This window comes from Haemaphysalis longicornis, unplaced genomic scaffold (genome assembly GCF_048455015.1).
Source record: "Haemaphysalis longicornis isolate Haplotype H1 unplaced genomic scaffold, Haemaphysalis longicornis Haplotype H1 scaffold_3, whole genome shotgun sequence".
Lineage (NCBI taxonomy): Eukaryota > Metazoa > Arthropoda > Arachnida > Ixodida > Ixodidae > Haemaphysalis > Haemaphysalis longicornis.
The window spans coordinates 31940236-31967276 of NW_027526335.1; the positions used below are offsets into that span (position 1 = coordinate 31940236).

Here is a 27041-nt window from a genome sequence, read left to right on the forward strand (position 1 = left end):
CTACTTCATTACGCACAAGATCGTATTTGAATGTTACTAAACACGAAAACATTTGCTACGGCTTTCTTTCACATTTTATTGACGCTAACGCTGAGCCCGGTAGCCCTGCAGTAAATACAGGTTACGAAATTCAATGTATTCTTGAAAAATTCCCCACCGCGTTTCAACCGCTGTATGGACTTCAATCCCGAAACATGAGTTTGTATTCTACGACGTAGCGGCCCCTTTCCGAGCTTTTTCGAATGCTTGAGAACAGCGCACAGTGAGTGAAAACAAATAACGTGTAAAGTAACATATGAAGCCCCCTTTCAACTGATTTGTTCATTTTAGAGCCAATAATACCCCTGTCGAAGCAGCACCGCTTCGCTTTGAACAAACGTGACTCTAATGTCGAAGCAGGAGCGCGCTTTCCGACGTATACGTAAAAGCCCGCTCTATTTGGAGGAGAGAGCTTCCGTGGTGATCTTTCATGGAGCTCTTAAAGAGAAACCCCGTTCACGTGAGTCGGAATCTACCTTCAAAGTAAAGTTTCTTTTGTTTAACTTAAAATAACACAACAAAACGCCTACGTTCCCAAAAATACATTTGTGCAAGCACGGTGATAATAATGAGAGGGCACGTCTGGAAATCGGACACTAATTCTTTCGCAATTACTACATCATAAGCAGGGCTGAAGTGCTGTCGTAATTTTTAGCACGACAACTCCCCGGCTCCCTGCGCACCGTAGTGGAGAGCTCCTGATTTATTTCAACCACCTGGGGATCTCTAACCTGCGCCAAAATATCGACACACGGGCGTTTTTGATTTTCGATCCGCACTGTCAGAAAAGCAATCACCGTGGCGCGGGTTGAACCCGCGTCCTTTGGCAGCAGCACAACGAAAATGTACGTTTGGTTGCTAGCAGTTCCAGTGGTAGGACTTTTACTCGAAACAAAACAAAGGCCACTGGTCACGATAAAAGAAAGAGATGGGAAGGCAGAGAAAGAGGAAATAAACAAATGCTTGTAGTTTCTAAAGGCTGAGTTCGTTGAAGTGAACGGGCCAGTTCTTGGTATAAGCAGTAGAGCTCGTAGTTCGCTACAGGTTCGGTTTTTAAGAAGGGGAATTTTTCTGTTCTCTACTATCTGGTACCATCCAGTTTCCCTTCTCAGTTTTTCGAGCGTGTTTTTGAGGCGCTAACGATGATTTTTTTCACAGCACTCCTGGCACGGTTTTAGGTGGGCTTGCGAATCCCTCTTCAAAATCGTGTACACTGCTTTGGGCAACATTTGTCGCGTCTGTCTTACGTATTTGTATGATTCACAGTGGCACCACACGCACAAATGGAATAAGCATTTGCGGTGCTTTGGGTCTTATGATAAATATGAAGAAAGGAACAGATGAATGTCATGTGCACCAGTTGAGGCTGTAAGTAGTAAGAACACGTAAGAGCTTCCAATGTATGCTTCTTTTTAGTGGACTAGACTGTTTTCCTCGCCCGTGTAAGCCGTCACGCCGCGCAACGCTGACACAGCATACAAGCAAAGGGCTTGAAAGACAGTTCTTTGAGTAATCGGAACATAAGCTTGTCAATTAAACACGCCTTGGCATGCGAACATACCGCCGTCTTTACGAAATAATCGGCTTTCACTCCGGGTAAGGCCTCATACGCTTCCTAACGTAGTCAGCCTCGCTTCCGGAGCGGCAGGAAATGTCCGAGGCGCCTCCAGCCAGCGCGGTTGCAGGATCACCTTCGCTTGCACGCACCGCCTCCCAAGAGCCCGACCGACAAAATTATTTAGCCGTGCGTTACGTCCGGTCGAAATGGCTAAAAAGGACGTCCACTAAGCTGAAGCGTCGAGCTAAAGGTTGTTCGTTGTTTAACGCCGAGGCACCGTGAGCCCACCGTTTAGGCCTAATAGAGTAAACTTTCACCCATTAATTATTTATGGCGCTTTCCAAGAAACGTTACATGACGGGATCCCCGTCCTCGGCTCTATACGCGTGCCCAAGCTTAAGTCTAGCTTGGTACTTAGCCTACACTAGTGCTTACCTGAAAAGACACCTTAAGCTGTCGTGCTTGAACTTCCAATCTTTGCTCCTGTCGTTATGGGGGGAAAAAGTAGCGGAACATAGAATGGAGGGAACTTCAGCAACGGCTCGCGATTACATTGGAGACACTAGATGCCCTTAGTGCTTTTGAAGCACCCTCGGCAGGCTCTGGTTTAGGGGCGAAGCACCTTAGGACATCGTTTTGTTCATCGCTTGTCCATTGGCATCCGGGTACAAAGTGTTGCGCATGCGCGAGGAGCATTGGATTGGATTTGGATTGGATTTGGATTGGATTAAATTGTATCGGATTGGATTGCATTGAAATTGTATAGACAGTACACACGCGTTGTCACTCATTTACATGCGCGAGTGGGCAATGCCACGGGTGATTAACGGTAAGAACGATCCCCAGTGCTTCGCCCACTCGTCATGAATCACTTCGTAGAGATGCGTGAATTTTTTTCTACCCCTTTTTTCTTGCGTGCGTGTAAGAAACGTGAGCTCACTCGACAACAGTGGCCACATAACTCAGAATCCGACGTTCATTAACCCAGGGTGCTATATACACAACAGAAAGATGATGCGTCGGTATTTTTTCTAGCAAGCGGTTCAAGAGAACTTTGTTCTTTAATTTGTTGCTAGCCAAACAGCCAAATATTCAAGAAAGTGTGTTGCTGTATGACAGCGCATCCATCGTATTTTACCGTCCTATTTTGCGCTGCGAAGAATTTTACTTCGCTTGTAATAGCCGTAAAAAAACGAACAAATGTTCAGACGACCTTCTCACAATATTTGATAGTAACACAGAGGAGATATCCTAGACAGAAAAACATTTTTTTCCACATGCAAATGACAAAGCCAATCACATTATTTGGTGGTACTCGCTCTTTTTTATGCACTGTGAGGTCCACTTCAGGAGTGCCTTTAACGTAACCGTTTAACCAATTCCCGTAATCCGAAGAGCCTCAGCGCGTCCTCTATTTCTCTGGAATACCCGAGTATGTTACACCACGTTGTTAATGCCGTGTCGCTTGAAATAACTCTTTAGTCTCCCAATAATCTGGGCCATATTTTTTACTGCAGATATTGACTACTTAAGGAATTTTGGAGGCAAAGAATGGAGTCGAACGGCCCGAGACAGGAGCAGTTGGAGGTCGATGGGACAGGCCTTCGTCCTGCAGTGGACCTAGTGGACTGATGATGATGATCATGCCATATTCCTAGCACAAGCAACTATCTCTCCGTCCGTATTTGCGCGCGTCAGTACACACGCACGCGAAATTACATCCACATAGCCAAATGGCGCTTCTAACCCTTTTTTCGACGGCCATTTTAAAGGCCTTGTGCTGATAAGCGCGTGGTTCTGGGTTTGGTTCCCGGCCCCAGAGGGTGTTTATTTCATGACGGAGGATGAGAAGGAGGAGGATAAACCTCATTTATCCCATCCGTTGTGACTGCAGTCACTCCGGACCAGTGAGCGGTTTCATCAGTCCAGGAGCTCCGTAGCTGTAGCCGGCCGTCCATGCCCTATTCACCAGTTGAAGCTGAAAGCATGGGTCGGAGCTGGTCAGCGTCACCGCCTACTGTGAAGGGGTAAGTTTGGGATTGAGAGGAAGAACTGCGCTGATTAGGCATGCCAACACTATGTGGTTAAGCATTCCTAATCTGGGGCAGAGGTTGCGCTAAGGGAAGCATTGGGTGGGGAATATTTTGTGCCAGAGTGCGTTGTAGTGGAACGTGTTTGTTCGCAGCTGGCGAAGTATGTATCCATCTTTGGTGAGTTTCTTAGGTGGGGGAGAAAGTGTTGGCGGTACTGTGATAGTGTGCCATTGTATGTTAGTAGGAGCTTAACTTTTAGTGGAGAAAATGACAAAAATCGTAGGTGGGACATTCCGTCTTTTGTTATCAAAAGGGCCACAAAAACGAAATACAAGTTCGATTTAGTAAAAAAAAAAAGTTGATGGAGGTGAAAAGTGAAAATTCCCGTGTGTTCAGAATCAGAATCAGAATCAGAATCAGAAATGAGCAGCCTCGTCAAGCTGCTCATTCAGCAGCTTGACGTGGCCTGAGGCCCTACACACAAGGAGGCAGCGGCAGAATGCAGAATATTTGCGGGCTCGAAAAAAAATAGGAACGGAGATAGAGAGAAGGCAAAAAAATGCCCCCAAAAACGGTGTGATCGAGAGCAACAACAAAATAACAGACATAATTACATACGCACAAACATAAATATAACACCACAGTATACTCATATAGTATGAACACATTTACACGCGCAAAAATGTGAACAACCATGATCATATGGACACCGGCATAAACACGTATACACGTGTATGACAAGTGCACAAAAGTACAGTGCCCGCATGCATACCTACAGGAAAACGGCAATTTACAACAACTTACTTCCGGAAAAAAAAGACAAAAAAGCTTGGTACGCTTTGTAACGAAATAACAATAAAAAAAATACCCGAAAGAATCAGACGTGCACACAATGCTGTGAACAACGCAAAAGAAGAAAAAAAAAGATTTCGGTGACATTTCGCGCACGTTACACATTCCTAGGTGGTCAAAATTATTCCTGAGCCCTCCACTACGGCGCGCCTCATCGCCTGTGTAGCGACAGCGCGTTAAACCTCATAATCAATAATTCATTTATTAAAAAGACTGTGTTGCCCCGAGAACGTGATACCAATTTTATCGCAAACTTCCTGCAAATAATCGAAATATTAAAGAAAACATATGCCAAGCCACTTTCCGGCGATTTGTCTATAACGTTGAAGAATCCTGTTTGTGTGATTTGCAGCCGCCGACATTAGCCACCACCAAAAAAACATGATTGCGCAGTTTTAGAGGCGCCTCTAGATCCGTTTGGCCGTACCACTTGAATGCTAACGTCCAGCTAATGCGCTGATAACCATGTTTTAGTGCTGGCTCGTATAAAGTCATGTATGCTCATATTACGTTACTTCTGCTTATATTACAAGTCAACGTAACGCGGGATTTGAAGTTTTCCTGTATTTCTTATTTCTGTTTTTTTTTTTTTTTCGGTTATAAACGTCTTTCGTGGCTGGAGTAGAGCTGTGTGAGTTACCAAATATAGTTCTTTCAAATTGGGCAAAGTTGCATTTTGTTTTCATAGCCCCTCCAAACAATTTGGCAGCCTCCCACAACCTGTTCCACAAATAACAAAAAAAAAAGTCCTATGACATCTAATCACTCCTGAGCACGCCGGCCGTGGCTCACCGGCGACAATTCTGTCGCTGGACGAGATGAGCAAAAAGGGCCAGGTTGCGAAGGTCGCCGCACCGGGGGCTGGAATCAACCTCACCATCTGTTTTTCTAGCGACTCCACCCATTCCCACGCGCCCCTTTTTCTTTGGTTCCCCCTCTTTTTATGAGGCACGTGCACTACAACGCGGCACAACCAATGGGCGCACTTCTTTCTTATTGTTTCGTTCTTAAGCACGCTTATGGCACCCGTCACAATTAATCGGAATTTAAGAGGCGCTGCTGGCGCCACCTCAGGGTTGTTCGCTCCGTGGGCCAGTTAATGATTTTGAATTGAAATTGGCAACAGAAAAAGTTAGCCCGGAAAACAATCGGCCTGAGCAGGAAAAAAAGAAAGAGGAGACAGATGAGGAATCTGTAACATAATTAACAAAGTTTATAAAGGCCATTTCCGAGTAAAACTGCATTCGAGAAACCAAAGCTACAGTGTCACTTCGAACACCCAAATGTTTCTACCAGCGGCTGTTCTAGTGTTTAACCAGAAGCGAGAGTGGCCGTGGGAGGTGTATACGGGGGCAGACGTAACGCCGCTATGAGCACAGGAAACGTATTCCAGTGAATCTACAAAACACGTAGTGCACTACCGGAATAATAGAGTAACAGAGTCACGGAAACAGAGAGAAGGAAAATAAAGGAGGAATTGCCATACACCTCCGTTAAAGCGGGAGCTTTAACATGGAGGAGTCTGCGCGAGAAACTCCTACATCGTTTTCTTGGTTCTTACATTATCTGTGTGGAGCAGCCGTGGAAGCCGCATATTTGATATAGACCAATAAATGAGGACATGACAAACTCCGTGCGGTTAGATAAAATATTCGCAAATATATTGCAGTCAATATTTGACAAAGTCATTGGTCTGGAGCAAAACAGAGATTACCGGTTTTCAATTAATTTATGTGGAATCGGTTCAAGAAAGCTCGGATTGATGTTTTGCATGCCAAAGATTGTATGTACATAGGGAACGATGCGCGCTGTAGCGGAGTGTTATACGGATAAATTAACAGATCCTGGGAACCGCCACCATGCATCAAAGTGGTCTGGCTCCGTCAGCCGAACATCCACCCATCCGAGAAGTGGACACGGGCTTTTGTGCTCACTGGCTCAACTGCTTAGACACTGAGCCATCTTCACTGGTGCTTGGGGAACTAGTGCCGAATAACTCTTCGTGAATTACTTGGGAGCGCTCACAATTCTTGCCTGATAGGGAAGCATAGCTGCAGGGTTTGGGTACACGTTTTGTGGCTCCTCCTAATGCCCAGATGGAGGAAGAGTAATTGATCGTAGCTTGTAGATGTCGTTGCAACTGGAAACAACAACGCAAGAAGAACCTGCGGTTTCTACCTCGCACCCACATATATAAACTCCAACATAAATCCCCGAGGGAAACTGGGAAAAAGATGCCAAGAGAAATCCTTTGCTGTTTAGATCTAGAGGGCCATTTGTTACCAAGCAAACAAAACTGCTCAATGCCATATGCCACAATGTGTTGTTAGTGATTGAACAAGAGATCTAGTGCCATTCTACCCAGTATATTGGTTGATTATTGGCCACAAAATCACGCTCAAACCGCGCCGTCGAGCCAGAGAAGCGGTCAGAAGGGTTGTAGCCATGCCAACGTGTTGCATTTTCCACCTCACGGTTTTCGTGGTCCCGACTGGCGTCTAGCTTACGCTTGGCATCCGACGGCCCGATCGTCTTAGGTGGTCTCCTGCTGCCACATTTGCACCCATTTCCACCTTTTTTTCATGAGTAGGCTTCACTTTGCAGGACAAAGTATAAGAAAGCCAGTTTACAATGACCAAGCTTACACCGTTCTTCCTAAAGTCAGCTTCTCTTCTAAACACAAGCGCATTCCTGAAAAACAACTTCTGGGGCAAGATACGCCACCTTGTAGCAAAAATAATACGCAGGAGGCCAACAAATGGTTGAAAAGCGATGGTGTGCTGAACTGGGGAGAAGGGGAGCGCCTTTTGTCGGTCCACTCCCCCCCAAAAATTGGGTGAGTTAGCCTATAACAGCTCCCCCATTCGGTGTACCAAGTGGTAGGAATGCAGACTTCTTTGCCGGCTTGGCAGGTTTCTCAGCCGTAATGTTCATTTTCGTATTTAATGCACTCACCTACATACTCTGGGACACGTCAACCGCTTTCTGTTTTTTTTTATATGCCTCTCGATGAACTCGCTAAGTCGGCATCAACGCCGGGGCTTGGCTTGCAGATGTTCGGTTTGGCGTGAAGCCCGAAGGCGGATTGCGCAAAGTGTTGATTGCAGGTGTAAAAGATGGTATTATGTCGCGAGCCGACATTCACGGCTGCCTTCGACTTAGCCACTGTTAGTTTTTTTTTTTGCTATAGCGCTTTTTGTAGGTTTATACCAGCAGTAAAACTTGCTGCAGGCGGCTTTTCGGCGACGTTGTGTCGTAACTTGGCTAATGGCGATTGCGCAGCGCTATCGCCATAAAATAGTGCTGCCTTTTAATGCAGCCAGAGAAGATAGGGGAAGCGAAATTTTGTGTGTATTTTTCTATAGTGAAAAAGACAAAAAAAGTCATAGAACAGGCGGATTTTCAGTGTACGCTACGCCAACTGGAGGGGTGCCATCAGAAAGCTTCACATATCAAGGAGGCGCCGCAGATTTAGTTTGTGCTCATTGCCTGAAGTTATTTTTAATAACTACATATAATGAGAGGATGCTCTGACATATGAGTCTGATGAGTCTGAGCCCACCCTTTGCGTAAGTGTAGAGCCGGACCATCTCAGCGGGCGGGAGCAGAAAGAACCAATGCGATGTGAGCGCAGCAGCTCTGTGTTCCACCATGAAATAAAAAAAGTTACAGCCGTTCCACTCTACGTGAAAACTGTTGGAAATGCAGAGCACTGATTCGCCATAATGGGCTGTAGCGCCGTTATCCGCTCACTGCTACCACCCGACGCATTTCAAATTTCCCGCCTTCGCAGTGCTCGCGCGCCCCCTGCCTGAAACTGCGCCAGCAGGAGTTCTGTTCTTTTTGTGCATGTTTTCCCTCCCGCATCGCCGCCCGACGTTCACGAATGGCTGCGGCTTCTCGCTGGCGAAGTTCGGTGTCGGCGGCTCGCTTGCGGCGCTTGCGCTCAGCATCCGCAGCACGCCGCCGCGCCGCCTTCTCTTCCCGCGTAGACATTGTCGATGAAGTCGATGGTGAAACGTGAAACGTGCCGTGAACCCCCTGCCGCGGCTATGACGCAACGTGGAGCGGCTATGACGCAACGTGGCGCGGCTATGACGCAACACAATCCAACACAATCCACTTTAATCCAATCCAATCCAAATCCAATCCAAGCCAATCCAATCCAAGCCAATCCAATCCAATCGAATCCAATCCAATGCCAGACCGACGGGGAGCGATGCGGACTACGGACGCCAACGCGGGTGACATCGTGAGTTACTGAAATGCTCTGCATTTAAAAAAAAAATGTCAAGTGGATGTTTTTTCTTCGCAAAGCTCCCATAGAACCAGCGTCACTGCAATAAAACACTCTCTCTCCCTTTCAACGCTTGAATCCCGCCGAGTTGTTACCCGCCTATGCATTCTTCACAGCTAGTTCTGTCATCCCCGCTCACGTCATCCATTGCTTCAACCCGCCCACAGAACTTCAGCACGCCTAAATCACTGCAATTCCATTGCTCGTATCACCGGCCGCACATCAGCATTTACCTCGTCATTTTTTCCGCATGCAATAGTCATGTGGAATCCCCTACCGTAGCACCGCGCATCATGCGCCAACCGCGAAATGTTCCACACTAAGGTCACCGACCATTTGTCCGTCCCACTTGCTTGTTCCTAATAACTTGACAACCTCTATTTTTTGTGCTGTAGTTTAGGTTTGTCCTTACCCCTAGTTTGTAATTCTTATATATGCATTTTTTATACTTTTCACACAACATTCATGTTTTTGTTGTACCACTATCTTTTTGAATTGGATCCTAGTTTCTGTGTGTTTTCTTTTGCTTTTGTGTGCCTTATTTTGAACATTGCGCTGTGCCTCGTTCCTTGCCCTCCCTTATGTAATGCCCTTGGGCCCTTAAGGATGAAATAAATGAAATGAAATATTAGATCCGGATATGCCAAATTTCGACATATATCGACGAAGTTTCTAAAACATTTGGGATACACAAAAATACGCATTGAAATGCCTAACGTGACATTACCAATGCACTTCCAGTTGGCAAAGAAGGATAAGATGAGAGAGAGAGAGAGAGATCAGTACATTGCTCGGAAACTGTTTTGACCATCGCTGCAAACAACATTTTCCGAGAACCCAAAACTCCGCGCTCTGCCCAACAGATTTTATAATAATGCAGAAATATTAAAAGTATACCAAGACATAAGGTCTGATTCTACTCTGAAGATAGTCATAAGCAAACTGCGGAGGGAACTAACGTAATTATTGAAGCATTCATCATAGTACTGTTGTTTTCGATAATTTCATAGCCTTGGTGAAGCGACTACTGGGGCCTAGGAGTTGACTTTTTACTGCTGCTGTTATTGTCGTAGTTGTGGTTGTAGCTTTTGTCGTTGTTGTCGTCATGGTCGTTTGTAGTTTCGCTTTAATGTAATCCTTTCCAGCTGTCGTTGTTTTGATCAGCATTTTTAGCTACAGTATTCATCTAGTAATCACGGGGTTCAAACAGCAAACGTTGCCTTTCCCGCATGTTGATCCTACGTGTTCACACTGACGTCGAATTTTAAAATGACGCAGTAGCCCATCAAGTCAGAGAACCAGAGAAAAATGGTAATTTCCTACACGCTTCGAATGGTTCCTATAGGAACGCGAAGCAGCATCGCGATCCTTCATGGAAGACGGGCTCCCACCCGCCCATTTGCATTGGAAATTTGTTGGCCACAACACGAAGCGAGCATCGCACACATAGAACCTCAAAAAAATACGCAGGGGAAGCTATCCCGAATATTTCTGCCACCCTCGGGTACTGAAACTTCATCTGAGCGAGACAAGCTCGTGCTCATAATTTTCGCCGCCCCGGCGAGTTTCCTCATTCAAACCGCCTGGAAGTTATGTCGCGGTATACAAGTTTTGAGGGCCCCGTGACCATCAACTGTAGCTCGTGTTTTAATGTTCTAGTTATGGGAGCTTGATCGTGCAGGTTGCGCAGCGTGCAAAAAACAAAGGAAATACGACAGGAGAGTGAATAACCATTGCTATTTGCTGTTATAGTTTAGAAAACAATTTGAGTGACTCACGTACGTGTGACAAGGAGATGAACGAAGATAATAGGCAGTGATGGCGCTCCAGTCAAAACAGCTCACAGAAATCAGCAAAGGAAGTCAACCCGACGTTTCCACACAGCAAGGATAGAAAGCCAACAAATTATTAACTGATTCAACATATTCTCACAAAAGGTTACTAAAATGATGGCTGTTACGAAGAACCTCAACTCCTAAGGTTGCGTGCTGATTACTGCATCAGAGACATTTTCGCGCGTTTTGACGTGTCCTAACCTTTTTTAAATTAAATGCGTCATCTTCTGCGCAGCCCGCATGCAGCGCTCCTCCATACGCAACCCTAAAATGTCAGTGATATAAATGCCAAAACAGATTTTTGTCATTACTTACATTACAGGTGGAACCTACCTCCCTTTCAAACATTTGTCACCCAAAAAAAAGCAAGTCACATAAAACATACGAATATTTCTCTCTATGCCACTGAGCTCGGTGCTTGTTTGCTGCCTGACGTCGCTGACAATTACGACGGCTTTTGATGCTCCGCACGACGGGGCTGCATAACGTAGGTCACCGTGACGACTGTAGGAATCTTTCGTTTCTGGGGATATGTTATGCCTAAATTCCGGAAGAAGTCTTGTTTAGAGCAACCAACCAAAACCAAGGGCGCACGACAGTTGTCTCGCAATTAAAAAAGTAAGGCGTTATAAAAGCGGGAGTAGAAAAAAATATTTCGTCGTATAGAGGCAAACTGTTAACACAATTATGTAGCACCTAAAAATTTCGTAAGCAACTGCGCAAACTTCAGCAGGGACAGGGCTGCCTTACTGGAGAAATGACGAACCCCGACTGAGCTAAGTGCTCACTAACAATTATCCCCCAGCGAATCACCTTTGCTCGGGGGAATTGGCCGCTACGCTCTATAGCATGCGATCACTACAAAGCATGCTAGCCTGACAAACCCCCAAAGATGACGTCCATGACTGAAGGCACGCGGACTTGCCACACAGCTATCCCCTTCCCACAATTCCTATCCCACGGGGTTAGGAACTTCCATATTGAATGAAAACAATCAATGAATCAAATAAGATTAACAATTACTCAAAGCAACATTAGGTATGAGCCGCCTTATTTCCGCTTTACTTAACGACATAGCTTTAATTTATTTATTTTTGTAAAACATGAGCGATTGATAAATTATTGATTCTCGGTATTAGTTGAGTCAGTAACCAAGTGTTTAACAAACAACAAGCAAAAAATTGCGCCCGTAAAATTATCAAGAGAGTTCAAATCCCTCCATTACTATATGAACCTCAGGGATAGCTATTAATCAGACGGCCGGTTTTCGATCTTGCTTGCGCTAAAAAGAAGATGAAAAATATTGAAGTGATGCCAAAATAGGCCTGTTAGGTTTCTGTGCTATGAATAATTAAGCTTCAAGAGATGTCTAGAAGAAATGGCCCGAACAAAGCATGAGCGCGTATACTCACGCAGAATTTTCTGCAGTGTATAAATACTAAAGAAAATAACCAACATGAATGTCGTTTCTTGTCTCCTGAATATCATTACCTTAGTAGGTGAAAGTAAATTGGCGCACACAGTTTTCGACAGGCTCATTTATTTGCTCAGCTAACAGCTTTTATTATTATTAAATATCTTGACGTCTAGTTCTGTCATTTTTGCACTGTAAGGATTGTGGACGCTATTCGTAATCGTCTCTTTTATTTGCGCTTCTTATCTTGAAGAAAAAAATTTCTGCTCGTTTGAATAATTCACTAATCTACTGGCAAAACATTTCATATTTTTTTGCTCCGCAAAGCTTCCGCAGTTGGTCGCTTACGTTCAGAAGCGCCGGCAACATAGCAAGAGCCGAACCCTGTGCAACGGTACGATCACGAAGCCAATAGAGAGTTTTAGTATATCGTACGAAGAACTAAGTGAAGAAATAGCGTACGTTATTTTCTTACGTCGCTGCACTGTGTATGCGCAGTACGCTACGTTATTTTTGCGCTTAGCGTACGTTCGGGATACGTAAGCTATTTCTGCAAAACAGTGAGCGTACGTTGAGGCGATAGCGTGCCCCTGTGTTTACGACATGGCGGCAGGTAGAGCGCGCAGCACCTCAACACTTTCGTTCCTCTGTGAGCAGTAATTTGCAGCTTAGAGAACAATTTTTTTTTCCTCCCGTCTTCTTAATTAGGTCCCGTGCTTTCCCCTTTGCTGTCGCGGTGAGCGAAACTAACGTGGCATCGCTGACTGCCCTAACAAAGATCCTGTAGGCTGGTGTCTGATGCTATGTTTGTGCTGTTGACGCGTTCGCCTCATGGTGGAGGAGACGGTGTGCTCCTGCAAGTTGGGAATTAGTTATCACTAGTGGCGACTCAACCCAGCGTGCTGTTAAAAGCCTTCTCGGCCTACGCCATAGCGAGCTGACTTGCTGTTCGACCACCCAAAGCACGTGAATTGAGTGCGATGTTTACGACGGCATGGAGTCAAATTTTATTTTTGTGCCTTCGCTTCGCAGTGAAAGCAGTTACATCGTTACGTCGCGAGTGTTGGAAACGAAATTGTGGATTGTTTTCGAGTCGAATAAAATGTACACGTGAAACCCCGTCCTTTGATTCTGCGCGTCGTGTGAGATCACCATAATCAGTCGGTGACTGCCTTACTTGCGAAAGCAGAACTTCCGTTACCAGCCCAGCGTATTGAAATGGCAAGGCTTTAATTCTTTAACGAACTGTACAACGGGAAACTAAGCTTGCGTCCTGAGTTATATCTGCAAATTCCCTAACGAGTCTCTCCTCACATCAATCATCCGTATGCTGTTCTGCCTTATTCTCCAAGGGTTGATATTTTTACGCATTCCTTTCTTGTCAAAACTATTGTAGACTGCAATAACCTTGACTCACAAGTGTTTATGGAACCAAATACCACTGATAGCTTTGTAAAGCACTTGAAAGTATTTCTAAATTAGTATGAGTTCTTTTCTTCTCCTTCGTTGCACTGTGACTAGAGCAGTTTTTGTGCGTATGAGTGTGGTTTATGGTGTACTTGCCCGCTCCTGTAACAGCCCGTCAGGGCTAACAGTATCTGAAATAAAGAAATGAAAGACCCTTCGGGGCTTCAATGCTTCGGCTGTATATGTGCTCATGTAAGAAAATATTTCTATCACGCTATGCACATTTTGCATTGAGTACTAATGGGGCGGCGTTTGGTTTCGCTGGTTGTGTAGGCATGCAAAATTCCGGGTGCTCGCTTGGGAAGATGAGCGTCGCTTCGCACTGGGTTCAAGAGATGGCGCTATAAGCCTTAGCGGGCCGCAAAGTAAAACCGACGAAACGTTGTACTAAAACTCTCCGCCTGGTGCCGACTTAGCGTGCCGCAAAAAATTTAAGGTTTAACGTACAAAGCAAAGGCAGAAAACGTTTATACTAGAACTCTCTAATAACACCCTTTGCGCTCAGTGTCCTGAAGCAAAGTTAATTTGTTATGAACTTGCAATCACTCACTAATATGCTGGCGAAAAAAAACTTTCTCATACTATTTCACTGCGTTGAGCTTCTGCCTTAGGTCGCTTATGTTTGGAAGAGTGCGCAATTTAACAAGTGCCGAACGCTGTGTAACGGTGCAGTGACCAATGCAATTGCATTCCCGCGATAAGTACATCTGTTATACCGTGTTTCACAGGAAATATTTTATTTATTATTTTAGCTGCAAGCCGATTTAAACCAATAAATTCCCCGGGAAGGCAGAATTTTTGAATTCTTAGCACGGGTAGCTCAACATCAAGAAAACGCCCTAATTTCTTCCTCACTTCGCTTACAGCGCCCCTGTAACAATTTTTTATAATTTTGTGGCAAAATCTGACACGCTTTTCAAACTTCGTCAATACGCGCAATACGTCGGCAATAAGATTAGGTGTTACCGAAATACGAAAACACATCAGATGAGCACGATGTAAAGACCTCTCTAGTTCGAGTTCATGAAGTTCGGTCATAGTTCGCGTTCTTTTATGACTTCACAAGATCAACATCGCCACTATTGCTCATTTTGCTTTCAGTTACAAATTAAGGTATCCGACAGAACTAGACAAAATCGCAGCAAAAGTAAATTAAAACTTAGCTGCTGCTGGAGAAAACCAAGTAGTTCCGCCTTGTGCTGGGAATAAATACCGCGTTCGCACTGCTTTTATGGACAACGTAAAGACGAAAATCATTTACGTACACCGCTGCAGAGCCTGTTTAATGTAAACTGAGACAACGCCATAAATAACTGCGCATGTGTTTCCAATCCCGTAAAATACACAAGCGCGCCCCACGGTTACCATGGCTGCGCATATAACGCACACGCACGCGGAAGCGCGTGACAAACGGCGTGTGTTTGCAACATTAAATACCGACTTTTGGAAACTGCAGGAAACGTCGACAACCTCCATGACGTTCTTCAACGCGCGCACAAAAAGCCATGTAATGCGCGTTTCACGCTTGTACGCAACGCGCTGAAATGCAAAGGCGGCAAACGGACTCGCGACGCATTTGCTTATTTGTAAAATTCCGTATTCCAAGAAGTATTTACGAGCAGCCACGAAAATTCTCTTCTTTGCGGGATATATTTGTGCGCGTGTTCGTGTACCCTCTGAGAAGCCACCGCAGGTTGGCTTCACCCCAACGTACAAAACGGCTGATTGGTTGTTTTGGAGTGTCGTGGTGAAGCTCACCTGCTGCGATTTCTTAGTGCATGTACGCAAGCACGTGCGAATTATTTTTCGCGACGTTACTCACTGCGGTGCGAGCTCAGCCCAGGAAGAGTCGGCAACGTCTTCGCGGCATGCAGGCTCCTCTGGCGGTTCTCGCCCTGACGTCGCAACATCATCATCATCATGCATCGTCGTCGTGGTCAGTCGCAGAACGCGCACCGGTGTCTGAAGGACCAACGGCTGTTCACTGCGCTCTCAACACAACCACCACCACAACCCCCACGAGACAATTTGTTGCCGCGCACAAACTCTCGCCCGCCGGCATCACGACGCCCAAAACACGCACCAGTCAGCCAATGGCCCCGCAGGGAGCTTTACCGTGGAGCGACTGTCACACCAAAAGGCGTGAAGAAATTGTGACCGCTCGACTGCCACACGCCGTGTGCACTTCAAAGAAGCCGGTAGCGACGGCGCTGCTGGAAGGGAAAGGAGGGGGAGTCTCGGTCTTTCTGGAGACTCGAGTTTTTCCGCCGATTCAAGAGGGGCGTCAATGGGTCCGCGCGGTATTATCGGTGAAGCAGTGGTGTTGAATGAAAACAGCAAGACACCAATAATGCGTGGTGTAATCGACCTGCTTAGCGAGATAAACGCGGGCCCGGGACACACCCCCAATGAGAGAAGGCCCCCTGTTCCTAATGTTAAGTGTTTTCACTGCGGCGTTTTGCTTTACAGATTGGTCCAAATCCACCTCCACCAAAAAGCCAGTAAACCAACTTCGCTGACTTTATGAGAGAGGTGCCGAGAAAAAAGTTGGTACGGAGTTTATTGCTGTTTCTGTTTCCCTTCTTGTTAGGATGGTGTTGCCTGCAGCAGGTGCTGCGGAAGCCCTCCTTTCTTCTGAGATAACTCGCGATAAAGACCACTCATCTGCACTCCGCCGTTCTTGCTAGTGTATCGGTAAAGGTCCGGGAGCCCTGCGCAGTCTATGCGCTTGACCCTTCAGCGGCAACAACCTGGTGTCAGCAAAGCCCAGCCACGAATTAGGGTCAATAGATTTATCGCGCGATATTTTCGTCCCGCGGTGCCGTAACGAAGTTACGAGACTACGAGACAGGCACTGGTCGGACAAAATCAAACAGGCTTATACCACACAACAACAACAAGAAACAAAACAAAAAGAGAAAATAACGCTAGCAGAGTGGCTCTCGCCTTTGTTATTTCTAAGTGTTCAATCACATTTTTTGCTATACGCTTGTCTTATTTTTTGTATTTTTTTCCTGCCAACTGTCGAACGTCTTCTGGGTTTCAGGTCACACAGTAACTCTGTTAGAATATTATGTGAACCGTTCCCTCAAAATGGAATTTATGACCATACTATAACATTACCTTCCATAACAAAATTTCCCCTACTGAAGGGTAACCTCGGGAGGTTGTTCATACATGACGTTGCAATATAGCGACGCTCGATCTAACAGAAACGAGGTCTTTTATTTCTTTCCTTTGTTCAACATTCTTTTATGGTTTAAAAGCTATGAAACAATGCTCTCCCCGTGAGATTTCAAGGTTTGCCACCAGCTACACCGGGACGAGGTAGCCTGAGTTTTCCTGTAGAGGAACGCTGTTTGTTGCAATAGGTAAACATTGTACCGTGAAGCTCCACAGCTGATAAGTACAAAGTTGGCTCACGTTACAGAACGCCAGAGTGCCTAAACTGACGCGTAGCTCTCCGCTTGACGAGTGTCATATCTATAGGCTGCGAATTTGGTGAGAGAAAACACTAATGTTAACTGAACACCGCCTACAACGTTCTGCTGTCTATTGTGACAAGGAATTTCAATTTCGAGGCTAACGGGTTAAAGCAAATTAACGAAGAGCAGGGTGGTGACTGATCAGAAGGGACATCGACACTCAGCGCAGGGAGGCAATCCTACGTCGTGTGCGAGCAAGGGATAGGTTTTAACAACCGCAGCACCACGAACATTTTTTTAACACAATTAGGTGAGGTCGGATGCAGGTGTGAGTACACCAATATTTCCCGCCATATCCTGAAAACGGACAATGCACTTATCGCTAACACGCCGGTACACTTGTCCACCGGTCCACGAACATCTCCAATGGTGTTGTTGTTTTGTTGTTTTTGTTCTTTACTGCCCAGCGGGGAATTGGAGTGAGGACATTAAAATTTCTGCTGGCGTTCTGACAGCCGAAGCCCTGTAGACGCTCATCTATCGGTAACACTCGCAAGTAGAGGCAATGCACGCTGACGCTGATAAAAGTCCCAGGGACCATGTTTTGCCGTCGTTGCAAAGTGTTGACATAGGCTGAGCGCGTTACTTGAAGAGAGGCCATGACCTCCCCTGCCCTACAAAGACGGTTGAGGCAATCGTGCGCGCACACTGACACACCGTGTCAAGGGCGACGAACCGAGCTGCTTTCGGGACACACTCGGCTCAGTTCAGCCTCAGAGCCTCCTCGTGCGGTCGTTCCCTGGATTGTTCTAAACGGGAAATATTAAGCCTACAGAGAGAGCAGCTTAGATCAAACAGCGTTTGCTTGTTTGTGCCTGCGAATCCGAAGACTCGAGATAGGCGCGAAAAAAACTGTGGCGGATGTCTAGCCTGGCAAAGCTCTTTTCAATGGAACAGATTGAAACAATAGGGCCTCTGAGAATTGCTTCAGTATGTCAGAAAGGTGACGGCACGCTCTTCTCAGTCACAACGCAGAGATAGGATACTATTGCGCGCCACTTTGACGACTAGTGTACTGGGCTGGGAGTGGCCGTAAGTACTCAAAGACATGTTCGGAGTCCCGTTGCCATCAGTAGGTAGGTTTTTTGTCCCCTTGAATTAACGGTACATGGAATATTGTAAAACCAATGGTACGAACCTGGAGGATACTGCCAGTTTAAGCGGTGGCTGAACTTATTGGGTGTATGCCAATTTCTATTTACTTATTTATTTATTTATTTATGTATGTATTTATTTATTTATTTATTTGTTTCTTTTATTCGTTTATTCGTTTGTTTGTTCGTTTGTTCGTTTGTTCATTCGCTCATTCGTTCGCTCATTCGCTCGTTCGCTCATTCGTTCGTTCGCTCGCTCGGTTCATTGATTGTGGGGTTTAACGCGCCGACGCAACGCAGGCGATGAGGCGCGCCGTAGTGGAGGGCTCCGGATTAATTTTGACCACCTGGGGCTCTTTATCGTGCGCCGAAATCTCGTACACACGGGCGTTTTTGCTTTTCGCCTCCATCAGAAAAGCGGCCGCCGCGGCCGGGAATCGAACCCGCGACCTCGTGCTCAGCAGCGCAACGCCTTAGCCACTGAGCCACCGCGGCGGGTCGTTCGCTCGCTCGCTCGGTCGTTCGTTCGTTCGTTCGTTCGTTCGTTTGTTTATTCGTTTGTTTGTTTGTTTATTCGTTTATTTATTCGTTTATTCGTTTATTTATGCGTTTATTTGTTTATTTATTCGATTATTCGTTTGTTTATTCGTTTATTCGTTTGTTTATTCGTTTATTCGTTCGTTTATTCGTTTGTTCGTTCGTTTAGTCGTTTGTTAATTTATTCGTTTGTTCGTTTATTCGTTCGCTCGTTCGCTCGTTCGTTTGTTCGCTCGCTCGTTCGTTTGTTTGTTAATTTATTTTATTTATTGAAAATAGTTATTCGTCGGGTACCTTTGGTCAGCCACCCTTTGTGGGTTATTGCTTGAACGTATTGCTTGAACGTAATTTTTGCTTGAACGTACTGGTTGATCCGAATTCAGTGATTTGATTATTTAGTTATATTGTATTTCAACTGATTGATTTATCGTATTTGTTTGATTGGACCTTTTATGAAGCGACGGTAGGGAACGTTGGTATGCGCGCGCACCCGCGGTATACCAAAAAGCCTCACGCATCACCTTGACATACGCGATTTCCAGCACAAATTCAGTGATCACAACTGAAGCTGCAAAGCGTATTCCAGAATGGACCCAAATAACGCAGTACGTCGGGACGAACATGGCTGCAGAAGCTCTCACCTCATTTCCTTAGCTCAGGCTGAACGTGTCTTTCTGATGGGATGTATGCGTGAAATTTGTGGGTATGACCGTCAACAGGCTTACCCCCTACGTAGAAATTAGACCTGCTACTTTTTGATAATCCGCGCACAACATGCGCGTGTTTTCGTGTGACGGCATGTGCGTTAATTAGTCATTTTTGCGTCGCTGCTTTCCGTTGCGGCTAAATCGACATGTGATGAATAATTTTTCTTTTGCATTTTTCTGATTGCATATAAAATGCAGCCGTTCGACTTTCTTACTAATGATAGCGCACTTAGGCACGCATGCATGTGAGCACGAAATTTTGCAAACAGGTCGAGCTCTGCTAAAGGCCTTTCAAGCCCGGAAGTAACGGCGCACCACTTTACAGTGCATGGTAAACGCATAACGCATGAGTTCGACTGCCTTGGATTAGGATACGTGTGTCGATGTGTGCACTCGAGCGATGGGCATAGCCCACTATCAGCGATGCGGAAAAGTTCGATGGGAGGCTCGAATGACGGACACGTGATGTTTGTGGCTGCGTCAGCTGCCCGGCGATTGGGACCTGTGCTCTGCGGTGGTGCGGTCTGGTCCATCCGTGTTTTCTCTAGGAGATTAGGGGCGTCTATTGTAATGGCGTGTGCTGCTTCCCTGCGCCCACCACTCGCAGTGCGATCTCATACTGGGCTTGCCTCCTCCATCACTGAACGCCCTTCTTTACCAACTGGGCTCCGTACTTTGCTCGAGGCACATAGTGGGCACGGCCTGTTATGTGCGAGACCGAATTTTCGGGCATCGTAGTCGGCTAATGCAAGCCTGTGTCCTAATTAAAGCTCGGTGAATAGATTTTGTTGTGCATTAAGCCCATCTCCTTAGATTCTGAGTTTCTCAAACCCATTCTCCCATTTTCTCTGACGCGTTCTATACCCCATGCGCCAGAAAATAAAAACACAAATAAAAGGGACGCACCACTGCGGGTATGCTCCGGCCTCGCATCCCCATTGGATGTCAGGCGTCACGTGGCTGTGAACGTAACACAAAGAAAAAGAGCGCGGCGTTCAAAAAGATCGTCACTCCGTTCGCCGCTGCCTCCCGTCTGTCGTCGGTGCAGTGCCCGGTTGGTCCACTTTTTGGCGGCAAATTTATGTTTCTTTCTCTTCATCTTCGTCCATCGTTTCAAGTGACTCGTCAAAATCATCCCCTCCGCTGATTGACCCAGAACCACGACAATAGCAATACACGAGAAGATACAAGAGTAGTACGGTTACAGAAAACAGCTGTAACTCTTGCTGTGAGTCCTAGAGAACTGCATAGAATCCCAGGCAACGAGGTAGTGCACAGACTCGCCCGCGAACTTCTGCACAGGTCACCTGGGATTACCTGGCCTTATTCGCCCTCGTGGGACACTACTCTCCACTACAAACAAGAAATAAAGCTTCACTATGAGAACATCAGAGAAACTCTCCGTACACTTCCTGTTCCAAAGTTGTAACCCCCACGCAGCTACGCATTCCTCGACGAATACACTTAATTACCCTCCTGACACCTCCTCGTTCCTTTCTCTACCGTATCCGACGCTCCCCGGAATGTCTCAATTGTCCCTAAACATGCGCTAGTTTAGAACATTGTACGTTTCCCTGCACCCTTTAAATTCAGGCCCCACATTTTCCACTCCCTCCTCCTTCAACACGATGGGCATGGCTAGCTTCGGACCAGCTAACAGCCCAGCTGGCGTCTGTGAACCTGGACCGGCACATTCTCGACGCTTAATGTTGGGTTTGAATAAGATTTTTTTCACTCCTCCTCCTCCTCCTCCTCCTCCTTGCTGTAACGAAACTTCCCCAGCAACATTTATATCACAATTCATCATTAAAACGACCCTGTCAATACACTGAGCAGCATGTACTTGTCGCAAATACAAAACCAATGAGTTCGCACCTCTGTTCAAATTGTCTGTTACCTGTAACCCCATTGAGCGCTGTCCCGGACATGGGTTGTGAGATAAATATTTACTCCTCTCTCTCTCTCTCTCTCTCTCTCTCTCTCTCTCTCTCTCTCTCTCTCTCTCTCTCTCTCTCTCTCTCTCTCTCTCTCTCTCTCTCTCTCTCTCTCTCTCTCTCTCTCTCTCTCTCTCTCTCTGGGTATACATGTGAGCGCTAAAGAGTTTTGCTGGTCAGTGGTCATCCACTTTCACAAGGTGGAACGGGTCATTTTTTAAAACAATTTGCCCCGAATCACCAAGATTCAAAGAAGGTTTGTGTCCTTCAAAAGCAGCAGGACAAGGCGCAAGATGTCTCACCTGGAATCCAGTGTCCGCTTGAGAACACAACGTCGTCCTCGAAAGAGAAATGTGGAGGGGATTTTTTTGGACAATGCTAACTCGAGCATTGCAAAATGGGTAACAGTGTGGGGCGTCATATAAATCTGAAAGTATTTCTCTGGTCGTTCACCGTACACAAGGTGTTCGTAGGAGTAGGTGTCAGCGACGTTCCCTTTCCATTTGGGTACAAGCCCAAGCATTTCCGGCCGCGGGGCGGAACGCCTGTTAAGGCGACACGATCCGCACCGAATCTGAGCGACCTAAAAGTACCAATCTATATTTTCGTACCTAATGCCTAAACTGACCAAAGAGAATTTCTTTATTGTTAAAACGTCATGGCAGTTGGAGAAAGAAAGACCGCTTCAGTGGCTCCGATGTAAAGTGAATGACATCCTAAGGGTGTAAATTACTACATATAACCAACACCCTTACACCCAAGAAAAAAACACTAGAGTACACCTTTCTAAAGGGTGGGTTATCGTTAATTGCACCCTCTGAAAAGGCGTCTTTCTTTGTTTTTACAGGGTGTAATGTTATTAGTTATAGGCACAAAACGGTGTAAATTAATTTACAGTGTGCTCCTCGAACCCCAGCCGCTAGCGCCAGTAGTGTACTGACGCTAGCGGCAGGGGTTCGAAGCCGTGAGGCTGTACAACGAGTTATTTTTAGCGGTTGATAAAAAATAGCTTAATTGTTCAAAAACACCCAGCACATTGCGCTATTTGTAACAGGAAGCATAGGGTTTGTACAATCACAACTTAATGGAATGTCGAAAGTAGGTACCTGACATGAAATATTTTCTGTAGTACTGCGAACATCTAAGAAGAAAATGTTACAAGTCTGTGCATAATTCCAACAATTGTATACTACTACTGGAACCACTGTTACGCCGCTTCTCCGTTTCGAAAAACCTGCACGTCCTTTGTAACGTCTTGTGAGTCCATTACTTTTACAGTGAGGCTGTACAGCTTCGCTGTAAAAGTAATCAGTTAAGTAATGTATTGAGCGTATTAATCAGCGTATTAGTAGTGCATTCAGCGTATTACTTGTACAGCGTAGCTGCAAAAATAATACGCTGAAAATCATTGGTCTACGACTGGTTGGCCGCCGGTTCCCGGAGATCGTCCCCGGAGGCCGACCGAACGTAGACCAACGATTTTCAGCTGATGCAAAAAAAAAATGCAATAAGAAATTTAAAAAATTCACAGCATATCCACGGGGTGAATGATGATGAGTGGGCGAAGCTCCTGAGGGGAAATCATCGGTAAAACCGTGACTCTTCAGTGAAAGTTCGCCCACTACATCTGTGTCCGAACGTAACGTCTAGAAAGTCTCGCTTAAACCGCGCGTCGGCACCTTGGGGCTGAGCTCGCCTGGTGCGTTTTGCAGACGCCTCACGAGCTCTCACTGCATCGGGGTCTGCCTGCCGATACGCGCGCTTTCTCGCCGCTTCCCGTTCTCTGACGTTTTGGAGATCCTCTTCGCGCCGCAGCCGTGCCGCTTCGCGTACGGCAGGGTCCTCGCGCCGTTGCCGTGACGCTTGGGCCTCTCGTTCTCGAACGCTGGGATCTTGGCGGCGTCGTCGCGCAGCCAGACGACACGCTTCGGCCTCCCGCTCTCGTACGGCAGGATCTTGGCGGCGGCGTCGCGCAGCTTCACGGAGCGCTTCTGCCTCGCGGGCTCGCACATCAGTAGCCTTATCCATCGGGCGACTCCGAGCGCGCGCCAACAGCGAACGGATTTTATTACAACGCTCCCCGCCATCTAGTAAACAATCCAAGAACTAAACTAGAGGTAGCCACGCCATCTAGTAAACAATCCAAGCGCATCTTTTCATCATATACAAGTACCGCCATCTAGTAAACAATCCAAGAACTAAACTAGGGGTAGCCACGCCATCTAGTAAACAATCCAAGAACTAAACTAGAGGTGGCTACATACACACGTCGAGGATGGACAGACCCACGCCCTAAGGAGCTTCGCCCCTAAAAAAAAGCAGGTCTAAGTCCTCCATGTGTTGTTATAACATGGCTTGTGTGGCCTAAAGAAAACCGTCTTCGCAGCAATGCACTGCTGTTTAATGGTGAAGCCGACCTTACTTGGATCGGCTTAAGCTTGGTTTTTGTAAGTTGGCGTTCCTGGTTGTGCGCTGCATGGTGACGCATGGCCGTCGACGGAGGGATATGATTATAGCCAACTTCTAACCCCTCTCCTCCGCCGCCGCCTCTTTCCCGAGTCGTGTATACTCCTCGCAAAACGAGACGGCTACACCCCCCCCCCCCCCCCTTTCCCGACATTTCGCAGTCCCTCCGGCTCTTCGGCGGCCACCCGTACGCCGCACTAGAGCCTGCGGTGTGATTGGCACAGCCGAGCTATAACGAAACAACATTGTCCTAACCCACTAATCATGTGTGTACTTAGTCTGTGACGTGGAGATCGAGCCACTCTTCTTAAATTTAACATAGTTTGTCAGAGTAGAGATGGCGCCACTGACCTAATTCAGCATAGAAAATCCCCAATATTGCTCAACCCAACGTAGCAAATGACACCAGAGCGCCATCTCCGCAGGATGTCCGCGTCCACAGAGTGGAAGGGCTTTAATTTTTTTTTGAGTTAATCACACAAGGGTACTCGATTTCGTTGTCCTCTTTCGAGCTTTCTTTTTTTCTGCCAGACTTGGCTATGCGTGGCCAATTAGGACGACTTTTCGCAGTTTTATTTTTGTTGGGCTATAAAATTGGGCTTTTTTTAGACTTGCTTGATTTCATTTTTCTCATTTGATTTTTTATCTACGAATGATCCATATTTGAAATATTATAAGGCTTACATTTCTTAGTTTTGCTAAATATGCATTTTTATGCAGTTAGAAAATATACTGCATGGTTGGCGCTTTTTGACATTTTTGTTTTTCGGTCTTTTGTCTTTAATAGCGCAAGGGCGGTGTAATAAATGGACCTTTGTGATTTCGTTGGTTCATTCTGTAGTTTTTTGCTTGCATTCCCATCTTTGATTTTTTTTCTTCCCTCAAGAAAAAAGCTATGCGGTTAAATGCCTTAATTTTCCCCATTGCGCATGTTTGGTCAGATAAAAGGCATTATAAATTCTGTGGCAGGAGTACTCAGAAAAGAATGCTTGCGCAGTTATGTACGTCATTCTATTATCTGGTGCACAGGGTTTACTGCCCTGACTGCCGTGTGCGTGTCATGTCGAACTCAGCCTCATATTGCTAGTAACGTTACTGGCACACCCACATGCCCTGCAGCCTCCCTCCGTATTTTCTTTTGTTAGTGAGGCTGTATAGCGACAAATGAAGCCGCCGCGAGAAGGCAAGGCAAAACGGACGATTCAAGGCTGGTTAGCTGCAAATGAAGTTAGAGGTATTGTAACCACTTGTGAATATAAAGTTCATGATTGCCTCGAACATACATGTGCACCCTGCTGACTGCATAACTCATCGCTTGCCCGAATAAAATTTCGTTACATTGCATTTTTGCTATACACTCCTTTCCCTGAACACAGTCCTGCAAGAAATGTTATACCTTTGCTACATGGCGATTCTGCCACCTTCCGAAGGCCTTTGAAGCAACTGCCTATCGAGTGCACCGCTGTATATTCATAAAGCGAACTTTCACTGAGCTTTCCACTGCCAATCGAAAGTTCTCGTGTAGCACAGCCATTACAAATAGCTACACTATGCCCAGCACATTCATCCTGGATCATAGAATGTCACTCAACGGCCTACGTACCACCCACGAGGAAATTACGGTCAAGTAAAGCACGAATTCCACGAAGCCGAACGTGTACATTCATTTACAAACGCTAGAAACGGCTGTTGAAAAAGATGGCAAAAATTAAGTGGTGCTTAATACTAGCAGCTTACGTCTTGTGTAAGGTTTAAGTGAAAAAAACGTTCACGCATCTCCACGAATTGAATCATGACGAGTGGGCTTGGGGGTCGTTCATACCGTAAATCACCCGTGGCATTGCCCACTCGCGCATGTAAATGAGTGACAACGCGTGTGTACAGTATATACAATTACAATCCAATCCCATCCGACACAATTCAATTTAATCCAATCCAATCGAATCCATCGTTATCCAATCCAATCCAATCCAATTCAGTCCAATGCTCCTCGCGCATGCGCAGCACGGCTCTCCAGGAGCCACGTGAAACTGCTCTCTCTCTCTCTCTCTCTCTCTCTCTCTCTCTCTCTCTCTCTCTAACCTGTTGTGAACCTGTTATTTTGTTCTTGTTAACCTTTTGTGAACCTTTTGTTCACAGATGTTTTGATTTACATGGTGCTGTTTCGTCTCTCTCTCTCTCCCTTTCTCTCTCTCTTTCTCTCTCACCTTTTTTCCGCGAATAAGCGTTGATAGTTATGGCTTGGGCTTTTTTTCGCGTGTTGCAACCTTTTAGGTGGGCTGACATACCTGAGCCACGGACGACAAGTGTGAAGGCAGACTTGGCCGGGACGTCAAAGGCGACTTAAAGCTCAGAACAGGCGGCGCGGCGATAGACCTCTCGCATCATCTACTCCACGCGTACCTGCTGCTTCCATGGGAAGACCGAAGAAAGTCCGGACGCCCGAAGAATAACCGGCTTACCTAGAAGAGCGCCGTACTGCCAAGCGAGAGGCAGTACGGCGTTTGGGCCGATAATGGCGGCGAAGCAATTACTGGCGTTTCTTACCACCAGATTTTCCTAAATTTGTTTTGTTGTTATTATCATTAACGCTATCTTTCGCAGCCGCAAGTAAACTTACAAATAACAACATGCAATACCCAGAAATATTTCCCAACCACCTTTTCTCAACACTAATGCTAGATTATTAGATCGTGGTTGCATAAGAACGCAAGAGAAGTTCCGACAAGAAAAACACTTACGAAAGTGAGAATTACAGTGCCTTTTAAGGGTGATGGCATGTTCCCACTATTCCAGGCTCAAAGGCAGCCCGCTTTGGTGGACGACCTGCAATCGGAATGATAGCGCCCGGACAAATAGGTCGTCTCGCACAATGAGTGCTGCGTTGCGCAACAAAAGTTAGACCTTTTGAATAAAGCCCCGAACGGTGGATCAAAAGTGTTTTCGGAGTCGCATCGACCAAAATTGTGCTGAAGCTCACCATCTCGCGGCGAGAACGTTTATAGATTGGAAACTCAGTGACGTGCAATCATTTTGTTCCATTATCTCTATTCTGTGCCCGATGACAAATTTGTGATTATTTTAATTCGAAACGTTTATCGCGGTGATATACAATAAAAAAACAACCTGGTAATATTTCCAGCGATAAAAAACAACAAGGAATGCATCGTAATATGGAGGTTAGAAAAATGATTACAAGTTGGCGAGCTTCTGGCAGGCCAGAAAAATGATGGAAAAGACGCGAACATAGACGAAACAGAAAGTAGCAATCTGTAAAACACAAGCGGCTAACAAACAAAATGAAAAGGATGCGGGAAAGAAAA

At 46.0% G+C, this 27041-nt stretch overlaps 1 protein-coding gene across 2 annotated transcripts in view; it reads right to left on the minus strand.

The window, feature by feature from the left end:
• Nucleotides 1–27041, minus strand: part of LOC144174232 (adenylate cyclase type 8-like) — a 485526-nt gene that overhangs the window by 323348 nt on the left and 135137 nt on the right. The window contains exon 1 of one of the 2 annotated variants that reach the window (XM_077702793.1): nt 15318–15717. The exons of the other annotated variant lie outside the window; for it this stretch is intronic. Coding sequence (XP_077558919.1) covers nt 15318–15421 — 104 coding nt within the window. The 5' untranslated portion in view covers nt 15422–15717. Of the gene's footprint in view, nt 1–15317; nt 15718–27041 lie in introns of those variants that run through there. 2 annotated transcript variants of the gene reach the window in all.